Below are 18860 nucleotides of genomic sequence, written 5' to 3' on the forward strand. Positions count from 1 at the left end.
GTGAAGGAGAAAGAGGTGGAGAGGAGGAAGTGATCAGGAGGATCAGTGTGACAGGCCTGGGGGGAAGCGATGAGAATCCTCCCCTTTCCACCACAGGCTCAGTGACAGGGCTGGGGGGGAGGGGATCAGAGCCTCCCGCAGGGTCAGTGACAGGGCTGGGGGGTTAGGGAATCAGAGCCGCCCCCCAGGCTCAGTGACAGGGCTGGAGGGGAGGAGATCAGAGCCCCCCGCAGGCTCAGTGATAGGGCTAGGGAGGAGGGGATCAGAGCCTCCCCCCAGGCTCAGTGACAGGACTGAGGGGGAGGGGATCAGCACCCCCTCGCAGGCTCAGTGACAGGGCTGGGGGTTAGGGGATCAGAGCCCCCCACAGGCTCAGTGATAGGGCTGGGGGGGGGGAGGTAGAGGAGCAGAGCCCCCCTCAGGTTCAGTGACAGGGCTGGGGGGGGGAATCAGAGCCCCCCTGCAGGCTCAGTGACAGGGCTGGGGGGAGGGGCTCAGAGCCCCCCACAGGCTCAGTGACAGGGCTGGGGGTTAGGGGATCAGAGCCCCCCACAGGCTCAGTGACAGGACTGGGGGGGAGGTAGAGGAGCAGAGCCCCCCCTCAGGCTCAGTGACAGGGCTGGGGGGGTGAGGGGCTCAGAGCCCCCCTCAGGCTCAGTGACAGGACTGGGGGGGTGAGAGGAGCAGAGCCCCCCCCAGGCTCAGTGACAGGGCTGGGGGGGGTGAGGGGAGCAGAGCCCCACCCCCAGGCTCAGTGACAGGGCTGGGGGGGTGAGGGGAGCAGAGCCCCCCCCAGGCTCAGTGACAGGGCTGGGGGGGAGGGGCTCAGAGCCCCCCCCAGGCTCAGTGACAGGGCTGGGGGGGTGAGGGGAGCAGAGCCCCCCCCCAGCTCAGTGACAGGGCTGGGGGGAGGTAGAGGAGCAGAGCCCCCCTCAGGCTCAGTGACAGGGCTGGGGGGGTGAGGGGCTCAGAGCCCCCCTCAGGCTCAGTGACAGGGCTGGGGGGGGTAGAGGAGCAGAGCCCCTCTCAGGCTCAGTGACAGGGCTGGGGGGGGTGAGGGGATCAGAGCCCCCCCCAGGCTCAGTGACAGGGCTGGGGGGGGTGAGGGGCTCAGAGCCCCCCTCAGGCTCAGTGACAGGGCTGGGGGGAGGTGGAGGCGCAGAGCCCCCCCTCAGGCTCAGTGACAGCGTTGGCGGACACAATCCTAATGTATTTCTCCCTCAGCCCCATTTAGACGCATGCGCACTACTTTCCTTTATCCCACGCATGCCCCCTCTTCCTGGTCAACTGCGCACGCGCAACTTCCCCTCTCCCGCATGCGCGCTGCCAGTTGGCTCCCGCTCCCACAGCGCATGCGTGCGGGCCCGGCTGACCCTGCTCATGCGCTTTCCAAACGCCCCCCCTCCCCTCCCCTCCCCTTTCCCGGCCGTACGTTCCGCTGGTGGTGGGGGCGGACTGGGCTCCCGCTTCCGGTGTGGTGTCATGGCGGCCTCGGAGCTCTGATGGCTGCGGGGAGCTGAGAAGCCGAGACCTCGACAGGGACACAGAGACCCTCCCCGCCCGCCCCCCGCCTCCCCTCGGGGAGCCGCCCCCGCTCCCGGCCGGGCAGGCGGCGGGACATGGCGGCCCACAAGCCGGTGGAGTGGGTGCAGGCCGTGGTGAACCGCTTCGACGAGCAGGTAACGGGAAGGCGCGAGGGGGCTGCCGGGGGGCGGGGGCCTGCGTGGGCTGAGGGGTCTCGGGCGGGGGGGGCGCTGCCTCCCGAGGGGAAGGATGGGGCGAGGGCGATGCCCGCTCCGTGGGCTGGGGCCGGGGGCTGCTGTCGGCTTCATGGGCTGGGGGGAGGTGCTTCCTTCCCCGCTTCTCAGCGCTGCGGAGGGGGAGAGGGGCTGTCGCTTCCTCGCTGCCCCCTCTCCCCGGCGCCCGGGCTGGGGTGGCCGAGGGTGGGGGGCGGCATGGGGTGCCTCTCCCCTGGGGTGGAGGGGACCTGGGTGGCTGCTCCACATCGCACTGGGCGAAGGCTGCGGTCGGGAGGGGGGCAGTGTTTAGTGGGGGCTGCTCCTGCCTAGCCTAGGCTCCGTGGGAGAGGACATGAGGGGCTTCTGCTTTCTTCCTCGTCACAGATTTGGGGGATGGGCAGCAGTGACTTTCCCCTGGGGTTAGATACTGCCACTGCGATGGGCAGGGTGTTTATTGGAGGGTGGGGCCTGGGGACTTCTTGCATGTCCATCCCACTTTCCAAGTCATTTTATCCCGAAATTGCCTCCCACTCATTTCCGGATGGATGATCCCAGCCCCGATGGTGGGGTGGCTCCCCTGGGTTATATGGTCCTTTTCATTGTTAGTTTCCTCTAAATACAAAGCGGGGGGGCCCTATCTCAGTTGTACTTTTCCTTGGCGGTTCCATCCCCAGCCCCTCTGAAAAAACCACTTAAACTTTTTGGTTGGTGTTAATTTTTATTCATGTAACTTGTCTCATTGTCATTGAGAGCAAGAGGGGATTAAAGCTTCGAAAGTGAGGAGTTTGGAGAGGGAGAAAGTGGATGTTTATATGAAACTGCATCTGAATCAACTGGAAACACCAAACAAAGGCAGCTGGGTTGGGGGAGGGTCCTGGGTGTATATTGTTTCAGTGTTAGGTGTTTCTCTTTCTTTATGCCTTTGAAAAGGATTTTCACTGAAGGTTTTGTGGTTGGAAAGAAGAACAATCAATTTCTTGGTCTGGGGCTTGTGACTGTAGATATTTCTCTGATCCACTTGGAGAGACTGTTCATTGGGACTACATGGTTGCATAGACATTCCCAGTTGGTCTCAACATTAGTTCTTAAAATGCACATTCCTTCCTCTTCCCCCAAATGCCTTTCTGACATGTAAGCCAGGACTTGGTTTAGGTTGACCCGTTTGTTTCTCTGTTTTCTCCTTTTGCTGTACTTGAATAGATCCATCATGTGATTTGGGGGAGAGTATAAGATACCCCGCTGTGTATACTTATCTATAGTAAACATGAAGCTGATTATGGAGGTTGCGTTCTGTTCATCTGCCTTGGCTCTAAATATTTCTTAGCAGTATTATCTAGTGTTGATAACCTGCAGAAAAGATTGGGGGCCTGTAAAGATAAGACTTTCGCTTTTACCTTTCTTTTAAATTAAAACAGAAATGAATATAGTTTCTTTGCAAGAAAATCTTTGAGCTTCTCTATTTAATTTTTTTGATCAGTCAAAATTATGAGGATTTTTAATAACTGTGATGTAGCATGCTTTGCGGCCTGTTATTTTGCACAGTAAACTAACTCCTTTTTGGCTTACCTTGAATCGTAAAGCATTTATTTTCAGTAAGTTTAAAAGGAATGGTACTAATGTCCCCAGTAATTCAAGAAAACATTTCTTTGTGTACTGGTGTTAAAAGGTCTTAGGCTTTATCGTTTGCTTTGTTATGTATATTGTGGAATTGGGCTTGCCAACATCTGTTGGGAGTTAAGGACTTGATCTTTTTAAACAAGTATTTTCTTATACACTTTATGGAATAATTAAGTGGAGGTATACAGGCGGAATCCCTTCCTACTTCCATAGAAACAAAGCCCTTCAATTGTGAGGTTAGCTGGAACACTGGAGTTATGTTGAAAAAGTACTAAAGAGAATGTTGATTGCAATTGTCTTCCAGTTTGCATGATAGGTATGTCTTACAGGACTATTGAAATCAATTCATTGTATAATTCCCATCTGTTTTAAGAAGCTTATAGTTGTTGGTTTTTTAAATTTGTTAAGACACTTATGGATAAAGCAAAGAGGCCTGGATGATATACTAATATTCTGAAACTTTTTGAAATATTATACTGAAATATTTCCCCTTTCCACCTTACTTTATTTCATGTTGAGGTTTTCAAGTTTTGAGACTTCTTCTCATTGGCTTTGCCCATTTTGAGAGTGATCTTCATATTGGAAAGGTGACTTTGGAATGCAGTTCAGAGCAAATCTGTTAGGGCATTCTTACACCCTTAACTTTCTCTTCAGCTATTACCTATGAATTGTGGATAGATAATTAGCTAGTCCCTGAACTGCTACTAAAACAGCTATGTGAATGACCAGCTAATAATGGTACAACAGTGAACGCTGATCCCCTGGTTGCATCTTTGACTGCCCAGCAGCTGCTAATTTGAGAAACCAGTTTGAATAACTCTTCAGTGAAGTACAGTGCCTGCAGTCCAATGCATACAATCCTCACTTCCTTTTTTACAGTGCTAGTAATGCATTTTCAGGTTTCTTTACTTGTGTGTGCAGGACGTTTTGATATCATCATTGAAGGAGGTGAACTAACACTGAATATTATGCCAGGAGTATGTTTCTGTCACTGACCAAAAAGGAAAACTCTTTTTTGCTGTTGTTTTCAGGTTTTGTTTTAAAAATTTACAAAATAGGATTTCAGTGAAAGATAGATGTAGTTACCTAGACAGTATTTCCATGCATTTATAAAAACTCTTGTAATTATTAGTTCAAAGTGACTAAAGCAGTATTTTATTGAACAATAAGGATTAATCTATTTAAAAGAAATAAAAAAAATCAGAGCAAACTTGTCCACTCTTGTTTATTTTCATAAATGTTTTCCTAACCAGAACACCTGTGGTGGTTATGATTCTATATGATTAAAGTGACTGGCAAGTGTGGGTTTGCATTGTAGGTCAGTCAACATCTGGCTGCTGAATACATTTTTCAGAGCTATGTGCCGCTCTCTCCCACCCCCAATCACCTTCGATTTTCAGATACTGTAATGTGGTCTACTTCAAGATCCCCTTCAAGACCACCTGGAGCCTTCAGCTGGTGCAAAAAGCAACTTCCCACTACGAGTGGGGCCAGGACATAGCAGAGTACATAGTGCAGAGATTTCAGGAGTATGCTGACTTCTTATTTGTTAGAAATTTTTATTGCCTGAGTGGTCTAGGACCCAGATATGAGATGACTCTCTCAATTCTCCATTGCAATAATTGAGATTGGCTGGGATGCTCTGGTAAAACTATCCAGGTTTGACAGCAGCGCTTTCATGTCAAGCATCTCTGCCTTTGTAATTTTCTCTTCTTGGTGGTCTGCCAGAGCCCAAGTTGGGCAAGCTTCAGGCCCCGATATAAGGCTCATTCATTTTGCTTAGTATTGGATTGTTTTGTTTTGCATCTTATTAATTTGGGTATTTTTCTGGTTTTCGTTGTTTCGTATATTTTTAACATTTGGTCTTCTAAGGCATACTGGTGACTGGCAGGCAATTTTAGGTGGAGTATGTCATTTGTATCTTTCTTGTTTTTGTAACTTAAAGCACCTCTAATCACTACAGGTGCAATAACCATTAATAAACAAACAAAAATATTCCAAAACATCATAAGGCCTCCCTAAAATAAATGGATCTTAGGACTTTCTATAGAAAAGTCAGTCTACTTTTGAATTTTAATTTTTTAAACTATTTTCAAAGCATTTTTTGAGCATATCACATTTTAGGTAGATAGAGGGAAAACCTATTAGATCATGAAATAGTCTCCTCAAACAGAGTAATGGCAGCCCCATTACTTGAGGCATTTAAAACTAGACTGTATTAAACCCTACCAAATATAAGTATGGGCACAATCCTGTATTGGCAGTAGGATGGGTTAGAAGAATTAAGCAACTTCTTTCTCTCTCTAATATACATTAAGGAAAGAGACCTTTTATTTAATGGATTATAGTTAAATGGACACTATCAACAATAGTCGCACATTTATAATGAGCTTTTATGAAACTCAGAACTAACAGAATTAAGAGTTGTTTTAAAGCAAATAAATATCATCTTGCTGTTTTTGAAATCCGCCGCAGCAGTAAGAATCTGAAAGTGAACCTGATTTCATGGATTAATTTTTAATTATTTTTTTGCATCTCAGCAAAGCGACCACAAATAGTAACAAACGACATGTGAAAACATTCTAAGAAAACTCAGCTCCTCAGGCACAATGGAACTTTCTACCATAAAGGTAAAGCTTGTCTGTGTAGAACGCATAACTTTCTTGGGGGTTGTTCTCAGACTGGAACGAACTCGTCTATGAGCTAAGGACCATCACAAACCTTCACTTTTTATGCCAACCGCAAGGCGCACTTCTTCAACCTGTTTTCTCTAACATAAACACTGAGCAGCATGGGCATTTAAAAACAAGCCCTGATCCAAAACACTTCACTTCACACACACGTCTCCCTCTGGGGAGAGGAGAGGAGGGAACGTTCCACACATGATAGGCATGTGTTAGTTGTGTCAACTAATGTGCTGCTGGACAGTCCTCAGATGCTACAGTGATCATAGCAATGTAAGAACCTACGTAGAATAGAATAATTTTGTGTTAGTAATATAGCTAAAGATAACATTTGTTTACAGCATTTGACTTTAAGTTGTCCCTTTTGTTAAAATATCATTACTAATAAATAGAACAAAGTAGTATTTTCTGAAGTCCGTTGTTTTTTGCCGTGTACTACCTTGCAAGATTATTTTACTGAACCGTGAGCTCTCAGGACCTGATCCTCTGCCCATTTATAGTTGGTGGAAAGACGCCCATTGACATTATGGGCTTTGGATCAGGCCCAGACAACACTGATACTGACTGAAGGAGAGCACTTTTTATCTCTTCCCCTGTGTCCCAAAACAGCCATGTGTTGCCATAAAATCTGTTCTTGTAGATCTTTCTGTAGAAGGGGAATAAGCAGATGTTTTCATATGTATGCATGCTATTAAGGATTGTCATTACTGCATTTCCACTAGAAATTTTCTTTCCAGATGTCAGTACCTTTATTTGAAGGGGGAGGAAAGAGACTGCAGCCAGTTTATACTTGAAGAGGGGCTTAGAGTTGAATCTTGAATGCACTTGAATTTGTTTATTTTCAAAAAGTTTTCTGCTGAAAAATTTGTTTTCAGAAGATCCTACTTATAATATCCATTCTATTTGAGTATTGTGTCATGGGCCTAGCGATACTCAAATTTGTGATTTGTTGTTTTTTTTTAAATGAAAATAGTTAGTGTTTGTGAATGTGCAGGTTTATAGTTCAGAGCTTTTGCCAGGCTGCATTTAGTATGTCCACTTTTTAATCCTTGAAATTCAGTGAAGTGTAGGCTGACTTTCACACAGAAGTTGAAATGGTCACTTTTTCCATTTAAAGTGTTAATGAACTTTATGCCTGTTTCAGGAACACTGAAAGTAAAGGTGTTAAAGGTAAACTTTTGCTAAACTGAAATAATTAAACCTTGTCTTTATTCCAAATATCAGTTGTTAGGTAAACAAAGAACCGTGAAAGTTTCTTTATCTAAAACTAGTAGAATGTCTTGATCACACATTTCCAAGATATTCCAATCAATGCTATCAATTTCTAATTAGATACAGTTGCTATCAATGTCCATATATGTTTTAGGAAAAAGGATTTTATATTTTTGTGTATTTAAACAAGAGTATGTGGAACAAATGCAGATGTTTCTTTGGCACACTTACAAAAGATATTTATTTTCTTAATAACTTGACATCTGCATAGTAGAGGAGAGTCCCTTAGGGTATGTCTTCACTACCCGCCGGATCGGCGGGTAGCAATCGAATTCTCGGAGTTCGATATATCGCGTCTCATCTAGACGCGATATATCGAACTCCAAACGCGCTCCCGTCGACTCCGGAACTCCACCACCGCGAATGGCGGTGGCGGAGTCGACGGGGGAGCCGCGGACTTCGATCCCGCGCCGTGAGGACGGGTAAGTAACTCGAACTAAGGTAGTTTGACTTCAGCTATGCTATTCACGTAGCTGAAGTTGCGTACCTTAGTTCGAAACCCCTCCCCCCAGTGTAGACCAGGCCTAAGCTAAGGTGTCTGAGGATATAGGCACTTCTTTGTCTAATGGGATACCACTCCCCAAAATATTATGGTTTTGTATGCTGTCAGAGATCACACTGCTCTGAACAATGCAACAGCTATGTAAGTTCTTTAGTAGAATCTGCTTTTAAGTCTTAAAGCCATCTTTCAGGATTTAACTGTAGAGATCTTGTTAAGTACCGGTATGTTTTTTAATGACTTTTTAGATCAGTGTACTTTCTCTTCTGTAAATTGCAAATAAATACTTTGATTGGTTTTTCACTATTAAATCTGAGAAGTTACTGCGTGGCACTTTTGAAAGGAATGAAGTGCTTTCCTTGCTAGAAGAGACAGGTAAAAGTGAGTGCACGTGGACAGGGTCAAAGGCACAGGCACTAGAGCAGCATGGCAGACCATGTGGTATATACCATTGTAGATACAAAATGGGCCAGATGATCTGAGGCTACCAGGCACCCTTGTGGAACAGTTAATTTATAGCACATTAATGCTTAAAGCCTTCAGTAAACTACCATGTGACGTTCTGTGGGGATGTGGAAAAAGGTATTGAAACGGTGTTTTAGGAGTATTTTCTAAGATACCAGTAGCAGGCAGTTTATGCTGCTAAGCATCTGTGAATCTGACCAATTTTATTCTTTAAATAGCATATTTCTGTGAAGGGGTTTTGACCTTTTATTTTTTATGAAGCCAAAGTTGGAAGAACCTCATTGCTTTCCTTTTGCAGTTTGCAAGGGGAATTTGCATCTCCTGCATAATTAAAATAACGAAATCTATTCAAAACTTAGTTTAAAAGTAGTGAATAAGTGGGTTGACTTTGTTTGCATGCTTCTGTTTTCTTGAGACTTGGTTTCCAATTCCAGCGCTTTTCAAGATTTATATATTTTGTCTGTCTGTCTTTTGGAAGCATAAAATAAAAAGCTAAAAGTCTAGTGACCCAGTGTAGACTGAACGTTTTCCCCTGCCAATAGCAAATTTCTGTTATCTCTTAAGAATTGTAAGATTCTTGGACAGATTTGATAATGATAAAATAATCATAGCAAAGTCAGCAGAAATCATAAATAGGTAGAAAGAATTTTAGAAGTTAGGTATGGAAATTCATTTGTGTACTGTCTACATTAGATTGACTTAAGTTGTCAACATGGTCAGAGTATAAGTTTTGATCATCGGAGAGCTTGCGTTAACAAGTAAGTCTATCTACCAGTGAAGCTTTCAAGAGACTTGTGTACTTACTGTATGTTGTTCTGGTTGATGTACAGGATGAGTTGTGCTTTCTATGTTCTACATAGAAAGTAGGATGTAAAATATTAAACGGTTAACCAATTAACCGATTAATATTTGTCTTACTGTTAATATATTGCTGTTAACGTCTAAAACAGATTGGCAAAATAAAGTTGGGACATTCTACATCCCTACTTGCGCTGTCATTTCCTCCACCCGGCTGTGCTCCCAACCTCCATATCTGAGCACACCACGTGCATTAACAAATCTGTCTCTTCCCTATCCTCATCCCACTCCCCACTCAGCGGCAGCGCCCAGGGCAGGACAAGCCGAGCTGACCTCGCACGGCGATGGCTCGGGAGCCCAGAACAGCATGGACCGGGAGCGGTCGGAACGCGTAGTACTCTCGGGCAATTATCGCCGGCTTCCAGGGTTGGGTGCCTCACTCCCTGCCAGGAGCCAGCACAGGGACCCTGGCTGGGCACATCCCCTCCCCCACAGACATGGGCCCCTTGCTCAGAAAGCAGCTGCTGCCTCCTGCTGCCCCGCCACCGCTGCAAGACCCCTCGTCCCCCCCAGGAGACTCCACTGAGCCCCTGGACACTATCAGGGCCCTGGCTGCTGCTGCTCCTGGGTGCGGCGGGCTGAGGGGGCAGGTGGTGCTGTAAAAAAAAATAAAATAAAAAAATTTACATCCCTAATAGAAAGATTGTACTCAGACTAGCTATCAATGGTTGGCCCTCAAACTGGGAGGGTGTATCTAGTGAGGTCCCTTATGGATCAGTCCTGGTTCCAGCACTATTCAATATTTTCATTAAGGACTTGAGTAATGGACTGGAGAGTGTGCCTATATAATTTGCAGATGACATGCAGCTGGGAGGGGTTGCAAACACTTTGGGAGACAGAATTATAATTTGTCAGGGTCATTTTGAATTTGAGAACTGGTCCGATGTCAACAGGATGACATTCCATAAAGAGAAATGCAAAGGAATACACTTAGGAAGGAAAAATCAAATGGTCAACTACAAAATGGGGAATAACTGACTCGGTAGTATTAATAGTGCAGAAAAGGATCTGGGGGTTAGAGTGGATCACGAACTGAATATGAGTTAACAATGTGTTGGAGTTGCAAAAAAACTAATATTCTGGGGTGTATTAACACAAGTGTCATATGTAAGACATGGAATGTAATTCTCCTGCTCTATTCGACACTGATGAGGCCTCAGCTGGAGTACTGTGTCCAGTTCTGGGCACCACACGTTAGGAAAGATGTAGACAGATTGGACAGAGTCCAGAAGAGCAATAAAAATGATAAAAGGTTTGGAAAATCTGACCTATGAGGAAAGTTTGGGTTTTTTTTTCAAAAAAACAAACAAAAAAAACCCGGGGCATGTATAATCTTGAAAAAAGGCTGACGGGGGGGGACCTGATAAGTCTTCAAATATGCGAAGGGCTGTTATAAAGAAGATGATGATCAATTGTTACTTCCTATCCTACCTTCAGTGGATATGGGTAATAGGCTTAATCTTCAGCAAGGGAGATTTAGGGTAGATATTAGGAAAAACTTTCTAACTATAAGGATAGTTAAGCACTGGTACAGGCTTCTAAGGGAATTTGTGGAATCGCATCATTGGAGATGTGTAAGAACAGGTTGGACAAACACCTGTCAGGGATGGTCTAGGTTCAGCGCAGCAAGCTGGACTTTAACTATATTGGTAAATAAAATAAATACCAATATAATCACCTTTATAGCAGTACCACCGTATGGGCTTGCGCTGATTTAATCAGATCTGTTTCTAAACTGATGGCTGAGGGTTATGACAGAAAAAAAAATAGGAAGATGACACTAGCTAGTCTTGCCAGGTTGTGTTGACAACCATGATAGAATAACAGAAATGCATTTTATTGTTGAGGCTTCCTTACAAAACTACTTTATGGCTTTTCCTGTTGATTGCCTCCTGCAATGAGGTCCTTAAGGTTAAGAACTTGAAAGTCTGAATAGAAGAAAACTACAAGTATGATCCAGCCAGTGTCATCTTCCTATTTTTTTTTTCTGTCATAACCCTCATCTCCACAGAACAGGACAAAATACTGAACTACCAGCAACATTGTTCCTTATATAGTGAGCAGTTCAATATTCTAGTCCTCTTGGTGCTTTTCTGTACTCAATTTTTGTACTGATTTAGCCATCAGTTTAGAAACAGATCTGATTAAATCGGTGCAAGCCCATACGGTTGTACTGCTATAAAGGTGATTATATTGGTATTTATTTTATTTACCAATATAGTTAAATTGGTACAATAACTTATAGAGCATAGGAATTGTGCTTCTTCCAGAGTGCTAATGCCGTCGTCTTCAGATCAGTGAGGGCAACTGCTGCATTTGCTTAGATCAGAGTCTTCCTTTAGATTTGTTATCCTCCTAACCTTTGCCATTCTCTTATGTTTGGGCTTAAATATGTCCACTTTGTAGCTTAGGTTGGGTAGGTAGTAATGTGCAAGTTGTTAGTTTCAGGATTCAGTCTGATGAGGTATGCTTCATGTTACATTTTTCCCTTTTTCCTTATTTTCCTTATAATAATGAAAATAAAAGCATTGTAGGAAGCCTCTTCCTTTAACCCTCAGGCTATATTTTTTGTATAATAAGAAAAAATATTCAACTATAAGCGTTTTGGTTTCACTTATTCCTGTAATGACATTAATATACATTGTTTGCAATGTTGTAGCTATGTTGGTTCCAGGATATAAGTCCCAAAATAGGTGGAGTAATATCTTTTAGTGGACCAACTTCTGTTGGGGGAAGAGACAAGCTTTCGAGCTACACAGAGCCTTTCAGGTCTGGAGAAGGTAACCAAATTATCTGAGCTAAATGCAAGGTGGGACATGCTGTAGGAGCCTATTTAAAATGAAGAGGGCAATTGTTTATATTGTTGAGAGCCATAAAATCAGTGTGTCTGTTAAGTCCATGGTTTTTAGAGTCCAACAGAGTTATGCATTTAAATTCCCAGGCTTGCCTTTTATACAGGTTTCCTCTGAGGATGAGGACTGAGAGGTCAAATATGGAGTGATAGCTTTGACAAAAGTACTTACCCAGGGTGATAGGCTGTTTTTGGTCTCTTATCATTTTTCTGTGTGAGTTTACTTGAGAACACAGTGAGTCAGATTTCACTTGTTCAGGCATTTGAAGCACTGAATGAGATACACCACATGTTGTGATAGGCATGTGTGGGACCCATGGATCTTGACAGGTGTGTTGCAGGGGTATTGATCATCAGAGATCCTAGTTTTCCGTTATTTAAAAAAAACAAAAGTATCTGATTAAAAAACCACACAAAAATCTGTATTTTTCAGCAATTAAAATGAAATGCTGAACTTTAGTTTCCCTAGCCCCAATAGTGAGCCCGGAGCATCACTGCCTGGGGCTCAGGCTGTCAGCTCTGGTTCGGTTAATATGGTGAGCCAGATAATGGAGACTCAGATAAACGGGGTTCTACTGTATATGTTTTAATTTTTTCACAAAATGTAAAAACTAAAGATTCTGGTTTAAAAAAAAAAAAAAAAAGCAAATTCAACATTTTTCCACAGCCAGCTGATTTCTAGGATCCCTGCTGATTATTGTAGCAATGGAGATATAGCTACGGATTTTGCGTCTGTTCTGGCAGGGTCTGGTGCTGTGTTGAGTTTGGTGTATCCTGGTCTGTGAGGGGCTTGTTTCTGATGATGGGCTTGATGAGGCTGGGGAGTTGTTTAAAGGCCAGAAGATGGGGTTCAGGAAAGATTGGTCCCAACCAATTTTTTCCTCTTAATATTTTTTAGCTCACTTAGTTCCTTAATGTTTTAAGAATGATCTACACTGAGAAGAGGGCTATTAAATAAATGACACTTAGGCCAGGTCTACACTATAAACTTGCATTGGTGTAACTAAGAGCTTTTCTACACTTACGTTTTATAGCTCTCTAACTTGCTGGCTCAGGGGGGTGAAAAATCACCCCCCTGAGCGCAGCAAGTCTGAGCACTTTAAAGCGCTAGTGTAAACAGGCTCCAGGCGCTGGGAGCTGTGCTCCCAGAGCTCGGCGTTAATCCCCTCGTGGAGGTGGATTACCAGGAGCTCTCTCCCAGCGCTCGCGTGTGACCACACTTGCACTTCAAAGCGCTGTCGCGGGAGCGTTCCTGCGACAGCACTTTGACATTTCCAGTGTAGCCATGTCCCTTGTCATTCAGAAGTATGAAAAATCAACACCCCTTAGTGACACAGTTATACCGACCTAACTCTCAGTCAACTACATCAACAGGAGGGCTTCTATCCACATAGCTACCGCCTCTCATGGAGGTGGATTTATCTATATTCATGGGAGAAGCTCTCCTGGCATAGTAGCATCTTCACTGAAGCACGAGCAGCTGTGCCACTGCAGTGTTTTAAGTGTAGACCCAACCTTGATCACTATTGATTTAATTGGTTTGACATTCCTGTGCTCAGTGTTTTGTGAAGTAGTGTAAGTTTATCAACATCTTTTGGCTTTGTATTCAACTCCAGAAAGTTTAGTAATGAGAGAGACAACTTCTGTTAAGCTTTTAGACCATGATCAAAATTCCCATTTTGAAGCCATCTCACAAGTTCAAGTCAGTATGACATTAAAACAATATAGCGCAAAGTGATGACATTCCCCCAAGAAACTCGCAAAACTAATGGTGATTAATTTTTCAAGTAGGCCAAAAAACATACAACTTTAAAAGGTAGCATCAAACAAAACATTGATCTGAAAAATTAAATGTCATTGCCATCTTCAACTTGGGGGGGGGGGGATTAAATACATTTCTAATGTTCATTATTTTCTGTGTGTACATTTTCCTTTGTACCCCCACTTATCCCTGCTGGCATTCAGGCACTGAACAGGTACAATGACATCTACTATCAAGTCAGGCTACGGTACAGCTGTTGAACAGTTATTCCATATAGAATTGTATTGCAGACTTTCATGTCAAGATACTTAGGAAAGATAGTCATAATTTTCATGACATAAAATTTCTCTGGGTTTAAAGACATTCTTTGATGACTAGATCAGTTGATCCAGAGTTTTAGATACCCAGACCAAATGCAACTTTTTATCTCACTGTTGATGTATTAAAAGGAAGTTTATACATTTTAATATGATAAATGAAGGGTTAAGATACTACAGCTTTATTCAGTGATAACCAAAAACCTTTAAGCACTTGATAGTTTTTTAGACATGTTAACTGCCTGGCATTTTTCCTTTAGTTCTTAAATTCTGTGGCATTTTGAGAGACTGGATTTCCAGTCCACATCCTTTTTCAAGCCATATTCATCTCTTTGAACATCTGTGTTTTTCAGAATCTCGGAATGTTCTAGTGGAATCCAGTTAAAAACCAGAAGAAAGTAACGTTTTAAATATTTGATATTTTTAAAATTGACACTGAGATACTTAGGGTCTGCTCTAAATCCTAAAGTATGTGTATATAATTCGGAAACATAGATGCATTGATTGCCTTCTTGTCTTCCTAATCTGTTGTCTTTTTTAAATATAAAGCTTCCATAAAGTGAATTTCAGCAAAGCACTTCTTCCTACATTTTAATGTGGTCTGATACTTTAACTGACTCTAGTAAACTGCACACAAGAGACATGATTGGTCTGTGACCTTTGAAGAATTTACTGAGTACAGCTTGAAACAAAGTGTCTAGTGTTCAGAATAGGATTAATATCTGTCGAGTTACTGAGTTTTCTCTCATCTGTGCTGGAATAGTTACTCTCAAGTCTAACTTTTACTATTTGATGTAGAGGATCTTCTTTGGAAGTCACTTTTCTGAATAAGATTGGAAGAAATTTTTAACTTTCATTGTTGCAGAATTTGTAACATTTAATTTTTGTTAAAACTACGATCACAACTTTACTTGCATTAATCTATATATCTGATTCACGGAAAAGATGGGAGGAAACAGATTTATCTTGCCAACTGAGCACCTGACTTGAGTTAGTCAGAAAAGTTTAGACATACCAAAAGTTTAAATATCAGTGACTTATATACAACTAAAATGTCCTCTAAGTTATTAGGCAAGGTGGGTGAGGTAATATCTCTTAAGGTTTGTCCAAACTGCAATTAAAAACCCACGGCTGGTCTGTGCCAGCTGACACAGGCTCAGGCAAAGGGGCTGTTGAATTGTGGTGCAGATGTCCAGGCTTAGGCTGGAGCCCCTCCCACCTTGCAGGGTCCTAGAGCCGTGTTCCAGCCCAGGCCTGGACATCTACACCGCAGTTAAACAGCCCCAGCCCTGCGAGCCCGAGTCAGCTAGCATGGGCCAGCTGTGGGGTTTTAATGCAGAGTAGTCGTATCCTTATTGGATAACTTCTGTTGATTAACAGGGAGATGTTCAGCAGCAAGCTCTTTGGGGCAGGGACCAAGTCTCCATATACGTTCGTGCCTAGCACAATGGAACGCCGTCCCTGACTGGAGTCTGTGTGCTGCTGCAGTGTAAATATGAATATTTTCTTAAATAGTGAAGCAAGGGCAATGGGAAGGTAAGATGTATAACTGGCAACGCTGCAACCGATTCCCTCTTCGTTAGGGAATTGTTGTACCTTAAGACTATCAACATTTCTCTAAGAGTTTTTTAAGCACCTTCTGACTTGAGTGATCTTGTAGTATTTAGTTTTAGTGAGGAGAGGTGGCCTGACATTTCCCCAAATGAACATCTAAAGAATGGCCTTTCCAATCCAAAAGTTACAGAATTTGATTGCAATGGCATTATTTTAGTGACACTGCTGAAACTTTTGGTCTTATTTAAGATCTAGTAAAAGATGATATAGATTAGTGTGGAATGTGCTTGCAGCCAATACTTGACATGGTACTTTTTTTTTTCTCTGACAATCAGGATTTCCTAATGGAACAGCTTTAAACCAGTAGCTATCGTTGTGTTCCTAGGGCTGTGCAGTTAGTTATATGCCGTTATACTTCTATCATAGAAAGATACTGGCTATATAGGGTAATTTTTCACAGTGTATAAAATGGATGGTTTTAAAAAAAGCTTTCTTTGGAAGATGATGGGTGCAAAGTTGGTTTTGCAGTCTCTGTTTGAAGCCACTAGAGCATGTCCAGATGAAAAAAGTGATAGCATTTTAAAATAAAGTTAAACATAACTTTAAATGTGACTTTGCACCTAGTTAAACAAGGCAAATTGTGTTAAAAAATGTTAGCTGGTCATGGTCACCCCTTGGCTTCTCAGAATGCTGTAGTGTATTTTAAATCTATCCCTGTCTGAGACAGGAAAACTCACTAAGTTACACGGAAGTTTATACTCAAAATAGGTTTTTTCTAAAATGCGTTTGCTAGTACATTAGTTAAAACATATTTAACACATTTTGCGACCATCTTCTAGATTATGAAAACAATCTTAGCCTTAGAATATGTCTGAATTTCCTTTCTTAGCTGAAACACAGAGTTCCTTTCTCATCATTTGTTATTAAATAAAGATATGGAGCTTGGAAAGATTTGGTCTAAACTCTTTGCAAGAAGTGTATTAAGACTAAACACCTCAGTGTGATTCGAGGAATTTTCCTGCCTCAGAATGGGATAGATTTAATGTATAGATTTAATGTATACTAAAACATGCTGAAGCGTTAGCAGTTTATTGCTCTTGTGCAAGCAGCTATGACATTGCCTGATGCCTGATTTTGTAGTTTCACACAATGCTGCTGTGCTTCTTGTTAATGGATGTGGATCTGTAGGATAACTTTCTGGAACAGTTAGATGGAATTGCAGTGAATATTGGAATGCTTCTTAGATCTGAATGAGTTTGTCACCCAGGATAGATCTCTGAATTTCTCTTATCCTATTGTCATACTTTTTATCCTGACAAAAGTTTCAGTAGAGGCTTTGAAGTCAGTGTGTAACTTTATAAATACAGAAGACATACTTTTTTTGCTAAGATTTTTGTGAAAACAGGACGCCTCTAGGTGCTTATTCAATTTCATTGCTTAGTCACTTGTAATCATACTTCTCTGACACTGAATTTGGTTTGTTTGGAAATTATCACAGAACAGATGTTTGGCTTTAGTTGAGAAATAAACAGGTGAATCTTGATTTTGCTTCTTGCAAATGTCCCTAGCAGAAAAAGATGAGTAATATAATAAAATGTTGCTGTAAGATTGTCTTTAATAGAATGTTTTACAACATAGTCTCTAAAGTCTCAAGGAATCTTTAACCTTCCTGTAAAACTGTAAATCTCTAACTTAATATACAAATACTAAGTAATGCTACTTTTTTTTTTTTTTGCAGCTTCCCATAAAAGCTGGCCAGCAGAATACCCACACCAAAGTCAGCACAGAACATAATAAGGAATGTCTCATAAACATTTCCAAGTACAAGTTTTCCCTGGTCATAAGTGGTCTCACGAATATCTTAAAAAATGTTAACAATATGGTAAGTTTTTCTAGGTTTGGTTTATTGGATGCTTTTGAAAATGGTTATGAATTTTTATCTACAAAAACTTTGTAGAATGTCTAGTCTAACATTGACTCAAATTGCTGCTTCATTTTGTGCATTTAATAGGGTACCCGTTAATTTACTGATTTTTTTTTTTACATCAAATGCAGTAAAGTTTACCAACAAAATTGAAATGAGCATCCACATTGCATGTGAGGGTGATGGGGGAATGTGGGCAACAAGGTCAGAAAGGAAGACTGTTAGTAATGCTGCATCGGATAACCCAGAAGGTGTCAGTCACTGAGGGAGTGGACAGGTTGGAAAAGTGCATATGGCTAGGCTAGGGGTACAACCCAACACATGCCCTCTTAGACCTGGGTTTGTAGGCAATCCTTGGATGTCTGCTCTCCAAATCAAGTGGAATATATTTTGTAAGTGGTGCACTTAATCACTGGGAAATGGGTTCTCTCTGTACAGCTGCATAAGCATGCTATTTAACTAATGAAGCAATGTTTTGCAGCCTTGGAGGAGACAGAAGAGGGCATTTGGGCAGAGGTATCCAGAGTGATGGGAGCTGTTCTAATCCTTTCTGCTAGAATGTGTCCTGCCAGGAAGAGCAATATTGGAAGAGGGAAAAACGAACAAACATTTAAAACAAATCTAAGGCATTAGATTATTTTCAGGATCTTTTCAGACACTCTGCATAAGTGCATGGTGCTGTCATTTGCAAGTGGCCATCTCATAAATTACATTTAAAAACAAAAAGAGAAATCCAGGAGCCATACAAGATTATCAGCCGAGAACCATGAAGGAAAAGGCTTGAAAAGGCTCTTTGGCCTCGTGGTAGTCCTACAGACTTAATCTCCTGAGCACATCCCTTAGAGGCTAGTAAGGAATGCTTCACTTGAGTGGACTATTCCCTTGATATTCCCCCCCTCTGACTGACACTTGATGTAGCTTGCAGTGTTTCTTGGGTGGATCAAGGACCTCCTTAACACTGAGTTCTTGTGGGCAGCAGGTTAAAGTCAAGGGACAGGAAAAGGTTCAAGAAGACCTTCCTACCAAACTTCAAAAAGACCCTTCCAAACTCAGTTGTAACATTAAATGAACAGTCTCCCTTTATACTGTTTATTTGTGAAATGCAGCAAGGCAGAGCATGGAATCACTTTAAAAAATATACTAAAACATTATTGAAACTTCACCCTCATTAAATTAACATTGACAACTAATTTGATAGAGTGCGGTAGACAAAGGGGGATGGGGAGGAACAAAGGAAAATTATTAAATATGGATTCTAGGACAAATAAAAATTACCAATGGGGCAGACAAGGCGAGAAGTTGTAGTTACTTTGAAAAA

The 18860-nt window shown here is 42.4% G+C and overlaps 1 protein-coding gene across 2 annotated transcripts in view; it reads left to right on the plus strand.

Moving 5' to 3' along the window:
* The first annotated feature begins 1529 nt into the window (after positions 1 to 1529).
* Positions 1530 to 18860, plus strand: part of NF1 (neurofibromin 1) — a 169223-nt gene continuing 151892 nt past the window's right edge. Inside the window, exons 1-2 of one of the 2 annotated variants that reach the window (XM_044993592.1) lie at positions 1530 to 1679; positions 17357 to 17500. In XM_044993592.1, the coding sequence (XP_044849527.1) occupies positions 1620 to 1679; positions 17357 to 17500 (204 nt within the window). In that variant the 5' untranslated portion in view covers positions 1530 to 1619. The remainder of the gene's footprint in view (positions 1680 to 17356; positions 17501 to 18860) is intronic. The other variant, XM_044993591.1, reaches the window with a different exon arrangement.

Source organism: Mauremys mutica, chromosome 19 (genome assembly GCF_020497125.1).
Source record: "Mauremys mutica isolate MM-2020 ecotype Southern chromosome 19, ASM2049712v1, whole genome shotgun sequence".
Classification (NCBI taxonomy): domain Eukaryota; kingdom Metazoa; phylum Chordata; order Testudines; family Geoemydidae; genus Mauremys; species Mauremys mutica.